At 33.2% G+C, this 23,335-nt stretch overlaps 1 protein-coding gene and 1 pseudogene across 6 annotated transcripts in view; one reads left to right on the top strand and one right to left on the bottom strand.

The window, feature by feature from the left end:
- Nox4 (NADPH oxidase 4) overlaps positions 1 to 23,335 on the top strand; it is a 174,260-nt gene that overhangs the window by 64,675 nt on the left and 86,250 nt on the right. For all 6 annotated transcript variants that reach the window (XM_046439393.2, XM_046439395.2, XM_046439394.2 and 3 more), the window contains 3 exons: positions 11,572 to 11,788; positions 13,713 to 13,877; positions 14,024 to 14,086. In XM_046439393.2, the coding sequence (XP_046295349.1) occupies positions 11,572 to 11,788; positions 13,713 to 13,877; positions 14,024 to 14,086 (445 nt within the window). The remainder of the gene's footprint in view (positions 1 to 11,571; positions 11,789 to 13,712; positions 13,878 to 14,023; positions 14,087 to 23,335) is intronic.
- LOC124089328 (dnaJ homolog subfamily A member 1-like) lies at positions 435 to 9,541 on the bottom strand (annotated as a pseudogene).

Consider the following 23,335-nt stretch of genomic DNA (forward strand, 5'->3'; position numbering starts at 1 on the left):
AACACCTTAACAAGGAAGGTTCATGCACTGAAATCAACACCACAATCAGTCTAAGTTTGTCCATGTACACAGCTGAAATCAATTACAAGTTATAGCCCATCAGATGCTAGGGAAACTTTTTTAAAAGTAGTTTTTACAGGTATTTAAAAAAAAAAAAAAAAACTTCTTACAACTTCTTGTATTGAAGTCATCATACATACAGGGCAAAGCCAGTGATTTTTATATTTGCATTTATTCTTCATTTAACTTTTGAAACACTACTGTAATTAAATATTAAAACAAACAGTAGCAAATAGTGAGCATATTATGATTATAATATTTCACTCATTCACTACTGCATATAAAATGCCTGTAGTAAGTTTTTTCCACTGGCCCCATTAAGAGATTTGCTTGCCATTCTGGCCTGGTGAAAGGTGTTTACCATGGTTCCATTATCAAGAGTATAAATTTGGCTTTTGGAAACCACATAATGCTTCTTCAACCAGCTGTATATCCACATAGATGAAAAAGAAAAAAAGTCTTCTCTTAAGTAAAAACAGCACAGTCCTTCTGATCTGACATAATGATAATATCTCCTGGCTCCAGTCTTGGCTCTTAGTCTCCTTCACTATAGAATGTTATCTTCTGTCCATCTTTCATGCCTTTGTCAACATGAACTTCTAGAATCTTCTTCTCTCCAACTACCTTCTATTACAGTGTTTACCTCTATCTTTAAGACTGATCCCTTTCCCTTGGCCCCAGCACTCTATATATACAGACTGAATTTGCTGAACCATTCCAGGTCCTATCTAATGAACTCTTATTTGCATTCCAGTACCTGGGAAGTGGGGAAGCAATCTCCTGCTCCTTTCTTTATCATTTCAGCCTTAACATTTGTCACAAAGTACATTCTTTTGCAGAGCCAGTTTTCTTTTTTCACCATTATGTACATCTTCTCACATTACCAAGAGCTTATGCACAATATTTTTTCTTCTTTCTCTCTGCATCCTTCTTCTTCCTCCAAAAACATCAAAGATGTCCGTAGGAGAGCCAGTACTGCTACCTGCTCTACCCTTCTTAATTGCCTGTTCTTCTGTGTCATATAATGCCCTTTCCTTGACATCAGAGAGGACTTTAATCTTGCGAAATCTGTTTAAATTTCTCTCCTTCATTTGTATTCTTGTCATGATGATACTTCAAAGCCAGTTTCCTCTAAGCCTTTTTCAATTATGCCTGAGTGGCATTGGATTTGCCCCCAAAATATCATAGTAAGTGGTTTCTTTCACCCTTTTCTACAGCCAATGAGGGGGCTGAAGCCAGTGTGCTGAAGTGGGAAGGAGCATGTAATTAGTGTGAAACTTGGGCAGCTACTGCTCCTCCACCTCTCACTGAGCATTCTGGAAAGTTACACAGAGTCACAGCATTTTTGAAGAGCTTCGAATTTCTTATAGGCTAAGTAATTTGGTAACTATATTACAGTGAAAACTGCTTAACATATCAAAAGAATATTCCTTAAAAGGGCCATGATATTTATAACATTGCAAAGACTCTAAAATTCATTTTTAGCAACAAATATTTATTCTGGAACTTGTAAAAGAAGCCTTCTCCAGGAAAATTTTTTTTTCTAATCTTAATACATTTTCTAAGAAGTTGTTATTGTTGTGTTTTATTAAAGATATTTTAATTCAAAAGATATTTTGGGGAAAAAATAACTAGTCAAAACTATTCTCTCTTTCCAGATGTGGAGGGCACTGGAAGGTGGTTGTGTTTGTTATTGTTGTTGTTGTTGTTGTTTTGTTTTCCCTTTTTCATTTGAAAAACTTATCAAAAGGAGATACATACTTCTATTCTCACTTACTGATAGAAGGGATATGGAAAATAAATTAGAATGTCACAGAGTCTGAGTTTAAGAGCCTAACCCTGCTCCTTTTGAAAGACATGAGGAGGATGCATTGTAAATGGGATTTGGCACCTGAGCCTCTGCAATCTTGCCAGAGTCAGCCCTCCTACTGGTTTTAACTTGTGAATGTTGGGTGGACACTGATTGTATTTTGTATTTAAATGAGAGACAGTTAATAGTATGATAATTCTGGTTAAGATAAAGGGGAAGTTCCTCCTCAAAGGAATAGATTGTATTAAAAATTGTATTAAAAATCCGACTTTTTCCATATAGAAAGTTTTCTTCTTCTATTATTATTATTATTATTATTATTCAGAAAGGATTCTTAACTTGGATTCATAATTCCTAGGAATTATTGAATGGATTCAGAGGATCCTTGAATTCCTGAATCATACATACAAACTATGAATATACATGTCTTTATATGTATATTTAGTTTTGAGGCAAATACATGCATTTTGTATGAGGAAGGGTTCCTCAGTTTTCATTGAAACCTCATAGGTGTGCATGGTCCTAAAAGGCTAAAATATTTCTGAGCTTAATACTTCCAATGCTAGATATTAACCAGAGACCTATATATCTTTACACATTTCATATCTCTTGCTTAAATTTATTCAAGGTTAAAAACACGGATTGTAGGGAGGAATAAAAAACACAGGGGTGGTTTTCTTCTCACACACATGCTACTGGAAGAAATTAATATGACATATGCAGTGACCAACTTAACAATTGTGCTCTCATTTAAAGGACAGTAATGAAACTCTTCATAATCATTCCCATGGTTTAGATAGCATTTAATATGTATTAGGGACTTAACATTTTATGCATATACTGTATGAGCACAGACTAGTTTTGTTGTTTTTTTTTTAAATATGCATAGCACTGGATAGTAAGTGGTGTTATTTCCATTTTACAGATGGAGAAATGAGATGTACAAGGTAAATTAAATGACTGTCCCAGGTCAATCAGCTAGTGTTTAAAGAATGCTAGTAGTGAGCATAGGAGATCTGGCCCCAGAATCTATGCATTCATCTTTACCCTTTTCATAATTTATTTATTTGTTTATTTATTTATTTATTTATTTATTTACTTGGAAAGTGTACTCACTTGTGAATGAAATATTTTAATGTAATGTGAAAATCTAGGGCATCTTTTTGATTTGTCTCTTTAAGTAAATGAGTATACATGTGCATCTTTGAATATTTTAAGTAATAAATTTAATTTTGCTTCAAGTTAGATAGATTCAAAGGTTTTTGAAAAGGCAAAAAAATCTGGTGCTCCCTGAAAGCACAGTTAGAATAAAATGCCTTTTTTTTTTTTGGTACTTCTTTAAAAATATTTTACAAAATGACATGGCATATAATAATAAGTGTAATAACTTTGTATTAAATTAAGAATAAAATTATGTTTATGAAATACCTTAATTTTTAAATTTCTTTCAAAATAACAGAGAAAGAAGTTAGGCTATAGACCAAAGTTGATAAAATGCTGTAGAAGAGAACTTTTGTGAGGATTTGTACTTCTACAGAATGTCTTTGTAAAGAGATTAAATCAAAACAAAAAAAGAGGGCTGGGTTGTGACTTAGTGGTAGGGTGCTTGCCTAGCACACATGAGGAATTGGGTCCCATCCCCAGTACCACATAGCAAAGTAAATAAACAAATGTATTATGTCCATCTACAACTAAAATAAAAAATTTATACATACACACACACACAAAAACAAGAAAGGCAAAGGGAAAAGACATTATTCACAAAATAGGAAAAGCACACTAAATATATGGATTAAAAAAAAAGTCTTTAACCACCCCCTTGTTTTTTATTCCCCACTACAATCCAATGTTTTAAACCTTGAATACATTTAAGCAAGAGATATGAAATGTGTAAAGATGATATAGATCTCTGGTTGAAATCTAGCTTTGGAAGTGTTCAGCTCAGAAGTATTTTAGCCTTTTTGGACCACGCATACCTATTAATGAATTGCCTATAATGTTAGGTGACCCAGGAAGTTAGTATCCCAATATGAGGGATGAATTTGATAGTGGAATTCCACAGTAAATATAGAGTCCAAGTAAACTTGCAAATTTGTCGATTACCTTGATCTTCCCCTTCCATACATGTTGCTGTCTTGACCTTAAATATAGTGAACAAAACTGCCTAACTCCCTAAATTCTAAAAGAAAAGAAATAGGATTCATGGATCACTGTAGTATGCTGACTTTAATTCTTTAGGTTAAACACTGAGGAGTTAGACAACTATGTAATATGGTTCTTCCATGCTTAGTCTTTTGAGAAAACTCATAGTGATTCCCATAGTGATTGTACTAATTTACAATCTCCACAACAGTGTAAAAGTATTCTTTTCTCTCCACATCCTCTCCAGTATTTAATATTATTGGTGACTGCCATTTTGACTGGAATGACGTGAAATCTGTAATTTAGGGCATCAAGCATTTTACATTTCCTAATTACTGAAAGTGTTGAAAATTTTTTCATGTGTTAGCTGATCATTTGCAATTTTTCTTTTGAGAAGTGTTTGTTACTTCATTTGCCCATTTGTTGATTAGATGATTTGGTTTTGTAATGATAAAGTTTTTGAGTTCTTTGTGTATTCTAGACATAATCCAGAAGAGTAGCTAGCAAAGATTTTTTTCCCATTCTGTAGGCTGTTCTCATTTCCTATTCATAAGATTTTTACTTTATTAAAAAGTTGATTTTTTGTGTAATAATTACAGAGTAAAGATTTATGGTTTATTTACATTTGTTGATATTTTATCCTATAAACCAGATGGTTTTGAGGATTGAGGGCATGTGCTATCTTCTTCCATAATAAGGCTTTATAGTTTCATGGTTTATGTGTGTGTGTGTGTGTGTGTGTAGGTGGATAGATAGAAATAGTATATTTAGAGCATTTTCATATACATGAAGTCATTTATACTGTAAACTACATGTATTAATGAATTTTTAATCTTACCAGCTATGAGTTTTTTTTTTCACCCTTTGGGGGTTGGAAGTGTCAAGCTTCAGATCAAGTAATTTTTTTTACAGGATTTTCATCTCAATTTTTCTCCTGGAAGTGATATATATATATCTATATATCTGTATATATATCTTTCTGGCTGGACTTACAGGGTGATAATGGTGAGAAGGAAGGAGAAACAACAAAAGTTCGTGTAATTTAAGAAATACTGTCACTACATTAGCATTTTAAAAAATCTTTTTAGTTGTTGATGGACCTTTATTTTGTTCATATTTATATGTGGTGCTGAGAATTGAACCCAGTGCCTCATGTATGTGACACAAGCGTCCTACCACTGAGCCACAACCCCAGCCCACATTAGTATTTTTGTGAAATGTGAAATAATTCTTTTATACCCCATTGCCATTTTAGTAAAGCAAGCCAGTAAAGGAATACTAAGACATAATGGTTGCTTACTAATATTTTTCTTCATGAGAGGTCAAAGCCCTTTTCTTAACATATCTGTGAACTTGGGAGGATGAGATTATCTCTCTCTTTCACTGAGGAAACAGTAAAATGATGTACCCAGCATTAGAATTTTTGATTCTAATTTCTTACACTCTGGGATTTAGATTGTCAGCTGCATAGAGATCGTGACAGCACCAGCTGTTTAATTTGCAGAGTCTATGGCACAATAAAAATGCAGGGCTTCTTGATCAAAAATTATTACTCACTTGGAATGGAAATAACTGGAGCACTGAAGCAATGACCTGGTTTTTCTAAGAGCAAGGTTTTGTGCAGTTGCACAGATCACAAATTCATGAGCCAGCCCTCTCTTTTAAGCTTGGACAGTCTTACCAATAAGAGACAGACAAAGTTCCTGCTGTGGTTGAGCTACATGACTCTCAGGTGTCACAGGCAAGGACCCTGCAGAGCCAAAGTGGGGAAAGGAGTAAAGATTACCCAGATGTTCAGGACTGCTGAGACTGCATCCCTAACTTAGGATGCTCCTAACAATAAGCTTTGAATATCTGAATATCACAACAACTGTTTGCTTAGGGTAGGTTTGGCTTGGGGCATGGCAGAGATTTCTTTCAGGTTGGATTTAGCAATATTAACTAGTGAAGAGGAATAATGTAAGTTGCAGACTGACTGTGCAATCTTCCTGAACTTACATGGTTTATTTTACTAAATACCATTTACTAAAATCTAGACATTTTTTGAAGGTAGAAAATGAGTTTAAAATGAATTTTTGTTAAAACCAGATGACTACTCAATCATGTGTTTCAACAACAATAACACCAAGAAGTTGTTTATAGATTCCTAGTCACCTGTTTGTTCAATGACTATTTAGTTGCTGTAGGTTATAGGCACTGTGTTAAGTACCAGATAAATAGCAGTGAAACAGGACAAACCCTTCACTTTCACAAGAAAACATTCAGGTGGTTTCCAGATAAACTGGAGAGTTGTGATACATTTTAAAGTAGAGAATTTGGTTTTATTTTATGATGTAATTTTTTGATATTTTTGTTATTGTTGTTTTGTAGTTTAAACTTAGCAAAAATAATTCTCAGGAAGTTATATTTTTACTATATTTTTTTTTGTTATAGAATACTAAGAAAAAAGTATGTTCCTAAGGGACAGTAATTTTGCTCTCTATTTTAAAAAGGGTGCAAATCACCAAACACATAAAGGTCACCTAAATGATGCTGCATTCATTATAAATTCTTCCCATGAAGTTAAGGTAGGAATGATTTTCATGATTGTCATTTTGGCAGCATGGTATTTTCTAATATTTAACTTTTGCCATAAAGTAGTTCTGTAATTTCAATGCATAAGAAAGGCATAAGAAATATATTAAATACAAGAAACTTGCTGAAGGGATGGTGGGGTTTGGTAGAATATGAATATTTGAGGCATAAATGCAAAAGACATGGTCTCTTCTCTTAATAATGAGGAAAAAAAAACATGTGACTTTGTGCCGCCTGCTTCCTCACACTAGAATGTCATTATCCTATAATTGTTGGACTCTGTACATCCTTCAATTACCTTCCTCTGTAAGTTCTTTCCAGGATTTCATAATCCAAGTTCATCACTCATCTTTACTATTCTTAGGATGTCTACATATGTCCATATATCATTAATAGTTTGCTTTTGTATTCTTGTTGCTTTCATGTTTGATTATATTCATTAGATCCTTGTTATAGATATTCCATTAAATTAATTGAACTATTAAAAATTTCAGTTTTTCACCTGTACAAGCAACATTTTGATCACTTAATAGCCACATGTAACTACTGACAGTTCAGAATTTTTCCTTTTCACCATCACAGAAAGTTCTATGGGAGAGTCTGTCACTAGATTACGCAGTTTTATATCTTGGTGGTAATATAGGGCAAAATGTAGGGTCAGTATTGAGTGACAGATAAGCTTTAAGCTACTTAAGTGGGCTCTGTTGTATTTGAGAAGACATGCATGTTATATCTGCTGAATTAGATAAATGTATTGGAGATTCAAAACAATAGTAAAAACTACATAAATACCTCAAATTTTCACAAATTTTGTCAGGGTGAAGACCCTAAAGTTTGAGCGGCCCCTTAGAAACAGTATCTAATTTTATCCATCAATTTGAATATTCGTAATATTGGGTTTACATTCCTATTTAAAATTCTTCAGAAAGATTGTTTTAATTTCTATTATAATATGGTTTTAATGGAATTTTTATTTTAAGAATAAATATTATAAGAATTCTAAGAAATTTTATACTGGTGACAAAGAAATGGACACTTTTTGTTTTTAACTAGTAATAAATGAAGTTATGGCATTCAGTTGAACTTGAAAAATGACACGTAAAATTATTGGTTTGGTACAAATATGTTGCCTCCTTTTTTAAAACTTGGAAGCATGTAGAGCTGTAAAATTTTGATCAATGCATTTATTAGTCTTCAGTTTCAGGTTTTTTTCATAAAATACAGTGGATGTTCTGCAAGGGGAGGAGGCTTGGTATAGCAGAAGGAGCATGATTTAGACTTTGGAAGCAGACTGCCTGGGTTTTCTGTTTCAGCTCTGCCACTAGCAGCGTTGTTTTGGGCAGATTACTAACCGCTCTAGACCTGTTCACTCGTAGTAGGATGGAGACACCGTTCTTTACCACAGACACTTGATATAAGTTTGTGTAAATGCTCCTGGAAGCAACCAACACCTGTCTGGCATGCTCAGCATCTGTCCTTTGAGTGCTGAGTTTAGAACCTGCCAGGGCCCTCCCCAGTGAAACTTTCAGTATCTTCACCAGCAAATTATAGCACAATAAACTTGAGATTCTCTACTGGATTTTTTTTTTTATGAATGCTATTTTTCATTATTCGTCTTTATTTTTCACACTTTTGTGATGACAGAAATACCAATTAAGATAAAATAAGAAAAAATTTAATAATTTTTTTTAGAGATAGCCTGTGTTATTTTTCTTGAACATAGCTTAAAATAACATAAAACTCTCAAAATTAAAGGGAATTTTAGGATATTATATGCCAACAACAGCAGCAGTATTTATTTTATTGACTTAAGAGGTATAATTTATAGCAGCAATACCACCATTCCGAGGACCTCGAACATGGTATGGTTATGTCACTTGAATATTGTTAGGACTCGGGAGGAGAGATTGACAGCATTCCTGTGCCTGAAATTAAGACCCTGAAGTATAAGCTACTCCTTTCCAGCATGCATGTGCATGCATGTGTGCAATCTCTCTCTCTCTCTCTCTCTCTCTCTCTCTCTCTCTCTCTCTCTCACACACACACACACACACACACAAACACACACACGGGGTGGGGGAACAGAGACAGAGCTAGCCTTATTTCAAAGGATTTTTTTCATTTTGAACATCTTTGACATCCATTTCTTAAGCTACTGACATGCTTTTCATGTAGTGAGAGCAACTTGATTTCTAAAACCCATACTTTTACTACCACCTAGTTAATTTATCTGAATAAAAGCCTTGGGTTTTTTCATGTTTTTAATGGGGGAAAAATACTCGCCTAGTATGATTATTTTGTTTTGAGGTTTATTTAATGAAAAGAGATGTTTAAAAAATCATCAACATGCTTCTTTGTTAATTAAAAAAATTATAAATGTGCTCCTTTGTTAATAAGTATTAATCTTCCTTCTTCCTACCTTTTTCAGTAGTAGGTTGTGAAGATCCAGTGACCTAAAGTGCTGTATTATGAGAGGAAAAGAATATAGAATTTGAGTGAGCTTGGTTCAAATCTTAGCTCTGTTATTTATCACAAACACACACACAGCTATGTAACAGTAGGGTAATAATTAAAATAATTTTTTAATTTGTAAAATTAGAATAATATTTCAAGTTCATATATTTTTCAAGAATTATATGAAATATGAATAAAATTTCTTTTTGTCCTGGACCTGGAGTCTACCATACGTTATGAAACTATTATTAAGAGTCTATAATAATTATTATCTGTGGTTTGACTTAAGTTTATCTTCTTCCAAGATATCTTACAAAGTAGATTTTAAGTTTCTGGAGGGTTAGGGAGCAGAATTCAGTCCTCGTTGAACTCTAGCACCTAGAACAGTGCTATGTATATCACATCAGTGTTTGTTCAACTTATGAGCAGTAGCATGAATCAAATTTTTGACAGAGTTACTTGTCAGCCACTTACCATGGGGATGACCAGTGGGAACAACATGTTTGGATAAATCATTAGTTGTAATGGAAACTGAATCAAATGAATGGGTTGTCCAAGTATAGTACATAATTTTATTCTATAAAAATAATGCTGTGAATGACTAATGACAAAAATATTGGCTCGGATTTAATTTCTATTAACTCATTCAATACATAGGCTGTGTCTGCTGTATTCCTTTAAAAGTTGTTATCTGTATGTGTGGTCCCTATGAATGCCATATAATCCAGCCCAGTAATTAGATGCCTTTAACATGCACTGAATGCTTTCTTATGATTTTATGATGACTAGTTTTAAGGAACAGAGTGAAATAAAAATAACTAGAGAAAGGGAACTTACTGTGATCAAAAGGGAAAAAGGGGAGTGATCAGACTGGACAGATGGCAGATGCCAGCACGCCTTGGCCTTTGCCTTCCCACCATCACATATTCAATCTAATGGTTTTACTGTTTATGCTCTTAACTTTTGATTTAAAAAAAAGTATCAGTTTTTTAAAAAGTTATTGGTTCATTATAATGATACATACTACTGAGATTCATTGTTACATATTTATACATGCATGCAATATACTAATATAATTTAGTCAATTTCATTTGCAAGTACCTCTCCTTTTTCACTTATTCCTCCCTCTGGTACTCTTTCTCTATTCTTCTGGTCTCTCATCTATTTTCATGAGACCCCTACCTTACCCTTTTCCTCCATTACACGTATGAAGAAAATATATGACCCTTGTCTTTCTGAATTTAGCCTATTGCATTTAACACAATGTTCTCAAGTTCCATCTGTTTTCCTGCAAATGACATAATTTCATTCTTCTTTAGGCTGAGTAAAACCCATTGTTTATATATACATTTTCTTTATTCATTCATCTGTTACATAGGCTGGTTCTGTAATTTGGCAATTGTGCTGCTATAAATAATTTGTATTATTATGACCTTAATTCTTCAGGACAAAGTGCTGAGGGGAGGTATACCTGGGTCATATGGTTATTCCATTCCTAGTCTTTAGAGAAACCCCTATACTGATTTTCATTGTGGTTATACCAAAAAGTATAAAAGTTTCTTTTTCCTCACATCCTCTCCAGCATAAAATATTGTCTTTGTAAAGTTAGTACAGTTCTGTGACACTTCAATTTTTCTTAACCTATCAAAATTGATTATTTGGAGCATGAAAGGTAACCTGAAATTAACACATTTTTAGCCAATTAGGAAAGAATAACTTTGAAAATAAATTTACTTTTGGTACCCTTTAAAAAATAAAATATAATACAAAAATTTTAATGTTTTTATAAATCTGACTTTTTTCTTTATTGTTTTCTTAGGCAACAGTGATAAGAAATGTAGAACACAGAATTTAGAATGTCCTAAAATATGAAACAAAAAGAATAGGATTTTAAGATGTGATCTCTCCTACCAGATTTATTCTTTTGAGCTTTTTATGTGGCTGTGTTTGTGAAGAGATTGAAAAAAAAAAAAAACAGATTTAGGAGTTGGTTGCTGAGTATAAATTGTTTTCTGAACATAGAACACACAAGCTTACCGTTCCTGTTATTTTTGTTTAACATTTCCTGTACTTCAGTAAGGCATGTTTTGTTCAGTCTTAGCCAAATCAAATATGATCCCTGTATTTTTTCTTTATGTTTGGAGATTGCAAAGTAGTCATCACTGTAGTGTTCATTGAAGTGAAAACTTGTATATAATTTCACAAATGCATAACAGATTTGAAATAAAGACTGTCAAATTTAAAAATACTTTGAAAGATTGCAAGTGTTCTTCCCTACAATGTATTTATTGCATTTGTTTGGAAGTAATAAAGATTTTGTTTAGTCCCTTAGCAATTAAGTTATTAAAATTTTAAACACTTTTTGATTTATCCTAAATATGACACAAGGGAACACTTTTCAGATAATGCAATGTAAATTTAGCAAGAAAAAGTGATTATTTTCCTTTATTACAGCCCTTGATTTCAATTTTTCTCTTTCTCTCTCTCTCTCTTTTTTTAAATCTCCCTATGTGTTTCTAATTTAATTTTAGAGGACTGTTGAAGTATCAAATTAATTTGGATACCCATCCTCCTGGATGCATCAATCTTAACAAAACACACTATCAGGATATTTCCTCACTGGAATATGTCTCAGAACATTTTCATGAACCATTTCCTGGAGGATTTTCAAAACCAGAAGAGCTTAACGGGAAAACATTTGTGAAGATTTGTGTGGAAGAACCCAAGTTCCAAGCTAATTTTCCCCAGGTTAGATTAATTGTATGTTTGATCTCTGCAAAGTCTATGTCTCCATTCAATTGATCAACATCACATTTAGACATATTTTGACACTGTGCCTTTATGCATAAGATGTTTCAGAATACCTATTATTACAACACAGGGCCTGGTAATCCAAGGCAAAAGACATGATATTTCAAATTATACAGAATTTCTGCTTATTAATTTTATGATCTTTGTATACTGAGAAGTGCTGGCTGAATAATAAAAACAGTATTAAGACAACTATATACTACTAATTATTATTTCATTGTATGTTATTATATTGTAATATTTATACACAATATCATCAATGACAAATGGTATAATTGATTTATTGAATGCTTTATATTCTAGGCACTGTGCTGAAATGTTCTGTATTAATATATTTTTTTAATATTTAAAATGACTATTAGAAGCAATTACTGTTATCCTCAATTTTCTAATGAAGAAATTGTATTTAAAATGCATAAAATATCTTTATCAAAGCCTCTAAGACAGTAAATGGTACAGGTAGTATGCAAACTTAGTTCTTTGACCAAATGCTTGGTCTTGGAAAACTTCTCCAAGTACTTAGCTAAGAGTTTAGTGAGGGCCCTAATCTTTCCTTGTAGCTGTGGGAACTATCCACATATAAATTCCACCCTGGCTCTATCTGTTCTGAATGAAGGTAGGGAATACTGATGTCAAATTTTACTTTACAAAAAGAAGAATTAGAAGTCAAAAACTAGAATTTGTAGAAGATTTTTGAATAAATGTGCTAGTTTTGTGGTTTTATTAGTAATAATCCTCTAGATATCTATCAGACTTTATTATTTCCAAAGTTTTCTGAGCTTCACAAAATGCTGTGTATTGGACAGGGCAGGTATGAGGACTACTGCCACTTTGCTTATGCGGAACCTGGTGCTTAAAGGGTAATTGTTTCAAAGTTTCAAGGTAGCTACTTTGCAGAACTTGCCCTTCCATGTCTATTCTTCACACAGTGTGAGGCTAAACTTATAAAAAAGAGACCCACTCTAACTTCATGGAACGGGGGAGTCCTGGATCAACTATGTAAATAAGATTTAAGAAATGACCATTAAAGTAAGATTTAGTTAGAGGCTTCAAAGTGGTGAGAGAGATATAGTGTGCTGTTGTAAACGAAACATTGGCCCCATGGGCGGTAATTCCCAGTTGTAAATTGTCACGGTTTTTATATAAGTATTATTATCTGCTCATATTATTTAAAAGTAAGTTGTAAACAACATGCCTGGAATGTTTCATTTTTAAAAGATGTATGTGCATATAAATGTGTATGCATTGTGTATATGTGCATTTTATACATATACACAATATGCATTAAAATATCTAGGGCATTATCTTTTTTTAATATTTTGTTTTTTAGTTTTATTTGGATACAATACCTTTATTTTATTTATTTATTTAAATGTGGTGCTGAGGACGGAACCCAGTGCTTTGCATGAGCTATGCGAGCGAGCCTTCTACTGCTGAGCCATAACCACAGCCCCGCATTATCTTTTTACTACACATTGGACTGGTGCTTTTTTTTTTTTTTTGCCCTAAAACCATCCTTAGATAAATCTGAGGTTTCAGTTTGCTTTTATTTTCTTTTACAGAGACAAATTGTGTATATACATTATATTTTTGTGTACACATATGGATGTAAGAAAGAATGAATGGTGGTTATGCCTGGGGTGTGGGCTTGAGGTTGGGTCTCAACAGTATTGTATTTTGCACTCTCTTTTTGTTTGAATGAATGAGCATCTATTATTTTGACTCATTTTAATTTGCATTTTATTATTAAAAATACAAGCTGAAATGTTATTATCATAATGTATAAAATAAGCATTCAGGCAGAATATACATACTTACAATTTAAGTGTTTTGAAATATATTTTTGAAAATTCTCCTTTAGACTTGGCTTTGGATTTCTGGACCTTTGTGCCTATACTGTGCAGAAAGACTTTATAGGTGTATCCGGAGCAATAAGCCAGTTACCATCATCTCAGTCATTAGTCATCCATCAGATGTCATGGAAATCCAGATGGTCAAAGAAAATTTTAAAGCAAGACCTGGTCAGGTGAGTCAATGGTCAACAACTTTAAAAACACCCTTAATTTCTTAAGTAATTACAAAAAATATAAAAAATTAGTACACATAGCTTCATTGGGATAGTTGAGTTTCTTTTTTAGTAATTTAAAATTAATCTGTTTGTTGCTTTTTCAGTATGTTATTCTTCACTGTCCCAGTGTATCTGCATTGGAAAACCATCCATTTACTCTCACAATGGTAAGACACTTGTTTCTTGTTTTTAAAAATTTTAGAGTGCAATGGATTTTTATGTACGTTTCTAACTTCATTCAAAATATTATTCAAGGCTTTTGTAATATTCTTAATGTTTCAGTAAACTATATTTTTACAAAGAAATGCACCCATTCAGAACCTATGTGGTTGTTTATTACTTTCTGACAGTTTACAATTTGATACGTAACGTACTTCAAATATATTAAATATTGTTCATTCAAAACAGAAAATTTCTGAAATATTTTCACTTTCCCGTTTATGAAGTATTTTTGAAAATAAAATACAGTTTTCTTTAGATAGGTGGAAAAAGAGGATACTCTGAATTGAAGCAGAGGAATTAGAAAATAAGATTAAGGATATGAGAATCAGAAAATCAAGGCAACATTGCCCACATGGATTATAAAATTGGGATTTTGGAGACTTTAGGATGCAACATTGGAAGCCAAGGAGCAGGGCCATGTCCATTGCTCCTCTAGGATGTGCCTGTGACAGAGGGTTATTCTTTTACATACTGACTGCAAGGGGCTTGTTGAATACATCTCACTAACAGAACCTCCATCTGGAGTTTCATATGAATCATGTGTTATTTCTGACAGATATAAGACATTTCCCTTTCTCTGCATTCATGTGTCCCATAAACATGAAATTGGTATCATACAAAGAAGATAAGAATGAAAAAAGAAGAAAATGTCTAAGTAAATTTGTCTTTATTTAAGTTGACATAATTTTATAATGATAATTTTTTTTTCAGAAATTGACCTTTCCTTGTGTTGAGATTTATTTTGAAATTGTTTCCTTACCAGAGCATGAAATAGTAAACATTGGATAAGCAAAGAATACAGTTGCTGAATGGCAAGTACAGACAAGGGAGACTTTAATTTATTTTATAAAATAATTTCCAACATGCTCAAAAGTAGAATAGTATATACAGGAAGGTACGATGTACCCATCAACAAACACATAGAATATATGTTTTTTTTTTGTTGTTGTTTTTTTGGTATACACTACCACTGGAAACTTTTATGCTCTCTCAACACAGAAAATCAAAGAATTTCTTACCTACAGTACACATTGAGTAGAGACCTCTAGGTCCACCCTTCTTCTGTTAGCCCAGCCTCTTTCATGAGGCAAAATGAGAAACACAAAAGGAGTGGAGAGTACAACCTGAAGGACTTTATGCAGGTTCCTAATGTGGGCTGCCTAGCTTTTTAAAATGAAATTGTCGTAAGATCTATGACAGCCTTGTCACTGGCTTGAAACAAAATGGGAGGGAAAATAGAGGGGTTGAAGGGAATGTAAGGAACAGATAGAAGAAATGAAACTGAAGAGAGAACTGAAGAAGGGAGACCAAATTATATGTCATATAAAATGAAATTGTGTGTTTGTATAAAGGGCACAGAACTTTAGAATTCAGCTGTTATTTATTAGTTCTGTATGTTGTGAGTGTATCTCCTGACTTCCCTAAGTTTCAATTTCTTGGTCTGCAAAATAGTGCTAGTGGTACTTATCCTATAAAATAACAGGTATACAACCTTAGTTACATGACTGCTGCCCAGTACTTTGTAATTATATTACTATTAACTTTGATAATATAAAATATCTTCTTTCAATTTGAATCATTTTATTCACTTCTGAAATTATACTTTTTAAAAGTGTTTTCATTATCACATAATACTTATACAAAATAGTGGGTTCATTCTGACATAACCATACTTGCATGGAATATAATTTGCTCCATTTCAGGACCCAATACTTCCTCTTTATACCTTCCCCCATTTCACTTCCTCTATTCTACTTATCTTCTTTGTATTTATTTATTTTTAAAGTTGTGCTTTATAGATATACATAAAAGTGGACTTCACCTTTATACATATATTAATATATATGTATAACCTTAATTACCTTTATACACATATTCATATATACAAACATAATTTGGTCTATTTCATTCTGCAGTTCCTCCCTTTTCCTATACCCTTCCTCATAGGGAATCTTCAATTCTCTTTCTCACAATCACTAATGTTCCTTCCATTTCATGGGATCCTCCCTCATACCTTTTTGCCTTATTTTACTCTAACTTCCATACATGAGAGAAAACAATTGACCTTAACTTTCCAAGCATGGATATTGTGAATTGTATGATGATTTTCATTCTTTTGGAAAATACTAAGGGGTGGTACAGCTGGGTTATACTGTGTTCCATTCCTAGTTTCTTGAGGAATCTCCATGCTGCTTTCCAAAGTATCTGACAATTTGCAGATCCATTAACAGTGTATGATTGTGCCTTTTCTTCCACATCTTTACCAGCATTTATTATTATTTGTATTCTTGATATTTGACATTCTAGCTGGAGTGAGAAGGAATCTCAATATTGTTTTGAGTTGTATTTTCCTGATTGCTTGGGATGTTGAATATTTTTTCACATATTGTTAGCCATTTGTATTTCTTATCTTGAGAAATGTCCAGTTTGTTTTATTGCCCATTTATTGACTAGGGTATTGGTTTGTTTGCTTTTTGATGTTTTTTTTTTTTTTTTTTTTTTGGAAGGGAGGGAAGTCTTTATATATTCTGAATATTAATCCCCCAACAGAAGAGTAACTGGCAAAGATTTTCTGCCATTCTGTAGGCTTTTTCTACCTGCTCTTCTATTCTATTCCATTGGTCTTTATGACTATTTTGATGCCAATATTAGGTGGTTTTTTCTGTTGTTGTTATTGTTTTTTTTTTTTTTTTTTTTTTTTTTTTTTTACTACAGGTCTGTTGTATAATCTTGCATCATTATTCTTACTGAGGATTGCTTTAGCTATTCTGGGTCTCTTATTCTTTCAAATTAATTATAGGACTATTTTTCTAGTTTTATGAAGAATGCTATTGATATTTTGATGGGAATTGCATCAAATTTGTATATTACTTTTGGTAGTATAGGCATTTGGACAGTATTAAATCTGGTTATCCAAGAACATGGGAATTCCTTTCATCTTCTAAGGTCTTCTTCAAAGACCCAGAATAGCAAAAACAATGCTAAGCAGGAAGTGTGAATCAGGCGGTATAGCGATACCAGACTTCAAACTATACTACAGAGCAATAGTAACAAAAACAGCATGGTACTGGTACCAAAACAGGCGGGTGGACCAATGGTACAGAATAGAGGACACAGAAACCAATCCACAAAACTACAACTATCTTATATTTGATAAAGGGGCTAAAAGCATGCAATGGAGGAAGGATAGCATCTTCAACAAATGGTGCTGGGAAAACTGGAAATCCATATGCAACAAAATGAAACTGAATCCCTTTCTCTCGCCATGCACAAAAGTTAATTCAAAATGGATCAAGGAGCTTGATATCAAATCAGAGACACGCCGTCTGATAGAAGAAAAAGTTGGCTACGATCTACATACTGTGGGGTCGGGCTCCAAATTCCTCAATAGGACACCCATAGCACAAAAGTTAATAACTAGAATCAACAAATGGGACTTACTCAAACTAAAAAGTTTTTTCTCAGCAAAAGAAACAATAAGAGAGGTAAATAGGGAGCCTACACTCTGGGAACAAATCTTTACTCCTCACACTTCAGATAGAGCCCTAATATCCAGAGTATACAAAGAACTCAAAAACTTAGACAATAAGAGAACAAACAACCCAATCAACAAATGGGCCAAGGACCTGAACAGACACTTCTCAGAGGAGGACATACAATCAATCAACAAGTACATGAAAAAATGCTCACCATGTCTATCTGTCAGAGAAATGCAAATCAAAACCACCCTAAGATACCATCTCACTCCAGTAAGATTGGCAGCCATTATGAAGTCAAACAACAACAAGTGCTGGCAAGGATGTGGGGAAAAGGGTACACTTGTACATTGCTGGTGGGACTGCAGATTGGTGCAGCCAATTTGGAAAGCAGTATGGAGATTTCTTGGAAAGCTGGAAATGGAGCCACCATTTGACCCAGCTATTCCCCTTCTTGGTCTATTCCCTAAAGACCTAAAAAGAGCATGCTACAGGGACACTGCTACATCGATGTTCATAGCAGCACAATTCACAATAGCAAGACTGTGGAACCAACCTAGATGCCCTTCAATAGATGAATGGATAAAAAAAATGTGGCATTTATACACAATGGAGTATTACTCTGCATTAAAAAATGACAAAATCATAGAATTTGCAGGGAAATGGATGGCATTAGAGCAGATTATGCTAAGTGAAGCTAGCCAATCCCTAAAAAAACAAATGCCAAATGTCTTCTTTGATATAAGGAGAGTAACTAAGATCAGAGTAGGGATGAAGAGCAGGAGAAGAAGATTAACATTTAACAGGGATGAGAGGTGGGAGGGAAAGGGAGAGAGAAGGGAAATTGCATGGAAATGGAAGGAGACCCTCAGAGTTATACAAAAGTACATACAAGAGGAAGTGAGGGGAAGGGGAAAAATAAAATATACATTTTATTTCTGAAATCTTACCTTGTTTATACTTGAGTGACCTATCTATTGGTCAAGGAGGTGTGTTAAAATCACTCAGTATCATTGTATTGGGGGTTATTTGATTCTTCTTTTGAGTAAGATTTGTTTTATACAGATTTGTTTTATACTGTCTAAGTGTACTGACATTTGGGGCATGAATATTTAAAATCATTTTATCTTGTTGGATGATTCCCTTAAACAGTGTGGCATGGCCTTCTGTGTCTCTTCTGATTTATGTTGTGTTGAAGGCATCTTTGTCAGTTATGAAAATAGACACCCTTGCTTACTTTCAGTCTCCCTTTACACAGTATAGCTTTTCATCCTTTCCCAATAGCCTATAGATGTCTTTCCCTATAAGATGACTCTCTTATAAAACAGCCTATGGTTGGTCTGTGTTTTAATCTGTTCTGCCAATCTGCTTTAGTTGGGGAGTTTAAACCTTTTACATTTCGTTTTATTATAGAAAGATGATTTTTTTTCCTGACATTTTGATTTATTTGTTTAATTCAGACTTGATTATTCTTTGACTATTCTTCTAGTGAAATTCATTCTTATGTTGGCTTTGATGTTTATTTATTTATTTGGTACTAGTTATTGAATGCATGAGTGTTTTACCACAGAGCTACATCCCCAGTCCTTTTCATTTAAAAAAAAAAATGAGCAAGGGTCTTGCTGAGTTGCTGAGGTTCCCACTAGGTTGCTGAGACTGACCTTGAAATTGAAAGTCTCTTGCCTCAGCCTCGGCCTCTGGTATTACAGGTGTGTGCCACCATACCCAGCTTCTGGTATTTGTTTTTCATTTCTTCTGTATGGAGTATTTTAGAGTATGTTTTGTAGTGCTAGCTTAGTATTATAAATTGTAGTAATTTTTTTGTATCATGGAAATGTTTTAATTCATATTTAATTCTGAAGTTTAGGTTTGCTGGATAGAGCAAACTTTGTTGGTACCCGTTTTTCATGGCGTGGTATATATTATTTCAAGGAGAAGGTGAGAGTAGTGGGAAGACAGGAATATAAAGAGGAAGAAAAAAGGAAGGATCATGAACCCAAATCAGTTTCCATGTATTTAAATGCACTGACATTTGGGGCATGAATATTTAAAATCATTTTATTTTGTTGTTGGATGATTCCCCTAACCAGTATGAGTTTAACTACTATATAATCATAAAGCTGCAATAATAATAATAATAGTAACAACAACAATAATAAAGAACCTGAACACTGATAACATTGTGCACTATTCTATGCTTTGGTAATGTGGGATTGTTTTGTTTTTGTTTAATTGTTTTGAGAAGGAGGGTTTATTTCAGTGCATTTACTGTGGTTGGAATTCAGAAAGCAATATAAAATATATTGAGTTTACCAATGTGAATCTCTTTTTTGTAAGTTAAAATTATCTAATATTGGCAATTTCATATGACTTAACCTCACATTGTTTTAAAAGCTTACTTTAACTTTGTGAACTATTATTTTCTATTTTTGGCTAATTTGTTATTATGTCTATCTATGGCTGACTTTGGGGGTCTGTATAAGTTCTATTTAGTTCTATTACTATCATGGTGAAATACTTTAGAATTTTTTTTGAAAAATTTTAGGCACATTTTAGTGTCTTGTTGCAATAAAAATTAAGTAGTGTTCTTTCAGCTTTGAAAAGATGTTTTGGCTTCAAATATCTATATCTATATCTATATCTATCTATCTATCTATATATATATATTATATATACACACATATATATAATATATATATATAATTTTCTAAGAGAATAGTTTGTATAATATTAAAAGCTAATATGTAGAATAAATTTTATAGTGCTTAGCATTTAAATTTTATTATAAAATTGATGTAAGCAATTTAGAATTATGACCTTATTCTCATAATAAGATCATTTATATAATATTTGACCTTTCAATTAAAAAAAAGAACAACAAACCTCTTGGCTGTTAGGGTCTTGGCATAGAAATCATTAGAAAATCTAACTGGCTTACCTCTAAATATTACCTCTATACGTTTTCTCTTCCAACTTTTAAAATTTTATCCTTATTCTGGGTATTATACGTCTTAATTACAATGTATCTTGGAGAAGATCTTATTAAATATTGTCTATTTAGGCTCTAAGTGGGTCTTGTATTTGGGTTGCCATCTTATTTCTAGGGTTTGGAAATTTTTCTGATATTATTTCACTGACAAGGTTGTGCATTTCTTTAGTTTGTATATTCATGCCTTGTCTGTACCAGTGATTTAAAGGCTTTCTCTTAATGTTATTCCCATCTGCTGAGATGATTATCTCCTACTTTTATGCAAGAGACTATTTTGTGAGCTTTTTGCTATTAAAGCCTACAGGCAAAGTAAATATCCAAATATTGATACTGCCGCTCAATGTATCCTCTGCAATGCCAAATCTCAGCACCACTTTGAGAGAAGATACTAAACCCTATTAACTGCAAGCACTTCAGATCAAAGCCATGCATTAATAAACCTCAGGAAAAATAAAAATAAACTTATTGAAAATATTTTCCATTGTTCCTCTATTCCAAGTATAAAATCATAATAATGTTCTTAAATAGATTTAGAAATGGATTATTGAATATAGTAAAATTACTCTTACACTATATAGATGTTGAAAAGAGAAGATTAAAAAATGAGAAAAGGAAGAAAAAAAGAGATATAATAGACAAGTAATATAAACCAAGGTACAAAAATGAAATGAGATTTAAGGCAGGAGATTAACATTTAAATTTTGTTATAAAAATTATGTAAGCAATTTGGAATTATCACCTTATTCTCAAAATGAAATAATTTCCATTATATTTTACCTTTAATTTTTAGAGAAACAACTAACATTAAGGATAAGGCAAGAGGGAAAAAAAGAGATAAGAGGAGCAAGTATAAAGCAGTATTAGGAAAGCAAAGATGAGGAAAAGAATTATTCCAGTTAATGCTCTAAAACACAATAAATACAATTTATTGGGTTGAGGACTATAATATCAAATATTGAGGGAACATGTATTGATTCAATACAAAAGTAATATTTTAAGATCAAAATTGATGTTCCAACTATTTATGATATTTAATGTCTAGGTGGGGAGATTTCTTACTGAATTTTCCTAATTTGAATGTTATAAGGATTTGAGTATAGCCATGTAAGTGTATACACAGTATCAGTTTTGTTGCCATGAGTTTTCATTTACATGCAGGGCACTATATACTCTGATAGTCACAGTGCTGGTTTGTTCTTTCTTTTTTTCTTTAGAGATTTTATAGTTGATGTGGCTATTTTACTTTATTTTTAGTTTATTTTAGTTGACATAATAATTGGGTTGGGGATGTAGTTGTGTTGTAGAGAATATCCTGGCTTCCATTCTCAGCACAAAAAACATCTATTTTGTGGGTTTTAGGATGATGTTTTGATATGGGTATACAATATGTTATGATCAAATTAGGCTAATTAGCATATTGATTATCTCAACTATTTATTTTTTAAAATGGCTAGAAGAGAGTTTAAATTTTCCTCTGTAGCTGGTTCTTTATCATTCAGATTTCAGCTCACATGCTATCTTTATTCTCCATCTCCTTATCTAATGTCACTCTTTAACCTGTTATCCTCTTTAAATTTATTTTCTAAAGCTCATTCTTAATTATAATGATTAGATTTATAATTTGTTCATGTATTTTCTATTTGCCTTTGCTCCTTGAGAAAGCAAAGTACACGAGTGAAGGGCCTAGTCTATCCTCTGTTGTCAATCTCTCCAACAGTGTTGAGAACTGTTCGTGGGGAACAGTAGGCTCTCTGAAAGATTGTGGCTGGGTGAATTAAGGTGGGGGGCATGTCTATAGCTGTCATTGGATTCTAAAATTTAAGAAATAGTAATTGAAAGGATTATTTCAATTATTTTTGTCAGTAATTTGGAACCTGATTGTATAAACCCTCAGCTGGCAGGCTAAGAAGTTGATTGGATCAACATAAAGATTTGGAGGGGAGAAGCATATCAGGACTGCTCTGTAGGCAGCTCCACTGGGCACATTTCTTCCAGAAATGTCTATGTTCTGCTGCTATGGGATGTTTAGAGGGAAAGAAGACTGGGATGGTGGCCTGGAATTCTCTGGCAGATAGTATTTAAGGCTTACTGTGATGATAGTGGACAAAAAAAAAAAAAGGATTTAGGATGTTTAGAAGATGCCTTAGCTTTACTCTCAGTTTCCCTGAAAATGAAGGTAGTGATTATACTCTGATATAATTCTAGGAGGCACCCTCTGATTTTTGGTATGTTTAGGTATATATGAGTTTTTTGCTGGGTCAGAGGAGATAGTTCCTAATTGTTTGTGCCTTATCAGTCAAGTTACTCTCTGTTCAGGGATGCAGTGTTATGTGCCCTCCTAAAGAAAAGTTTCATGTATTCAGCACTGTCAAATCCAGTGTGGGCTCCCGTGTGTATATTTCGGAGTGTGTAGGGTGTGGGACTGTAGGGCCACTGCCCTTCTGGAGTGCACAGGTAACAGGTTGGTGGACTTGTATCTGGGCACTATGGGTGGTGGGCAGTAGTGGTGTCTGTGTGATGCTTTTATGAAAACCTCTTTTGGGGGTATACTGCAATTTTTTTCCACTAGTACCTTGGGAATCATCCACATGAATTGCCTTCTGTTGGTCTGAATTTCATCTGAATGAGAACTGAGTTAACTGGCAACTCTGGGACTCCCATCTGGGCTCTTGGGGCACACACACTACTTCCCCGGTCGCTATGGTTTTATCTGTAGTAGGTGCTTATTT

Source organism: Marmota monax, unplaced genomic scaffold (assembly GCF_021218885.2).
Source record: "Marmota monax isolate L192 unplaced genomic scaffold, Marmota_monax_Labrador192_F-V1.1 WCK01_AAM20220418_F8-fsc00096, whole genome shotgun sequence".
Lineage (NCBI taxonomy): Eukaryota > Metazoa > Chordata > Mammalia > Rodentia > Sciuridae > Marmota > Marmota monax.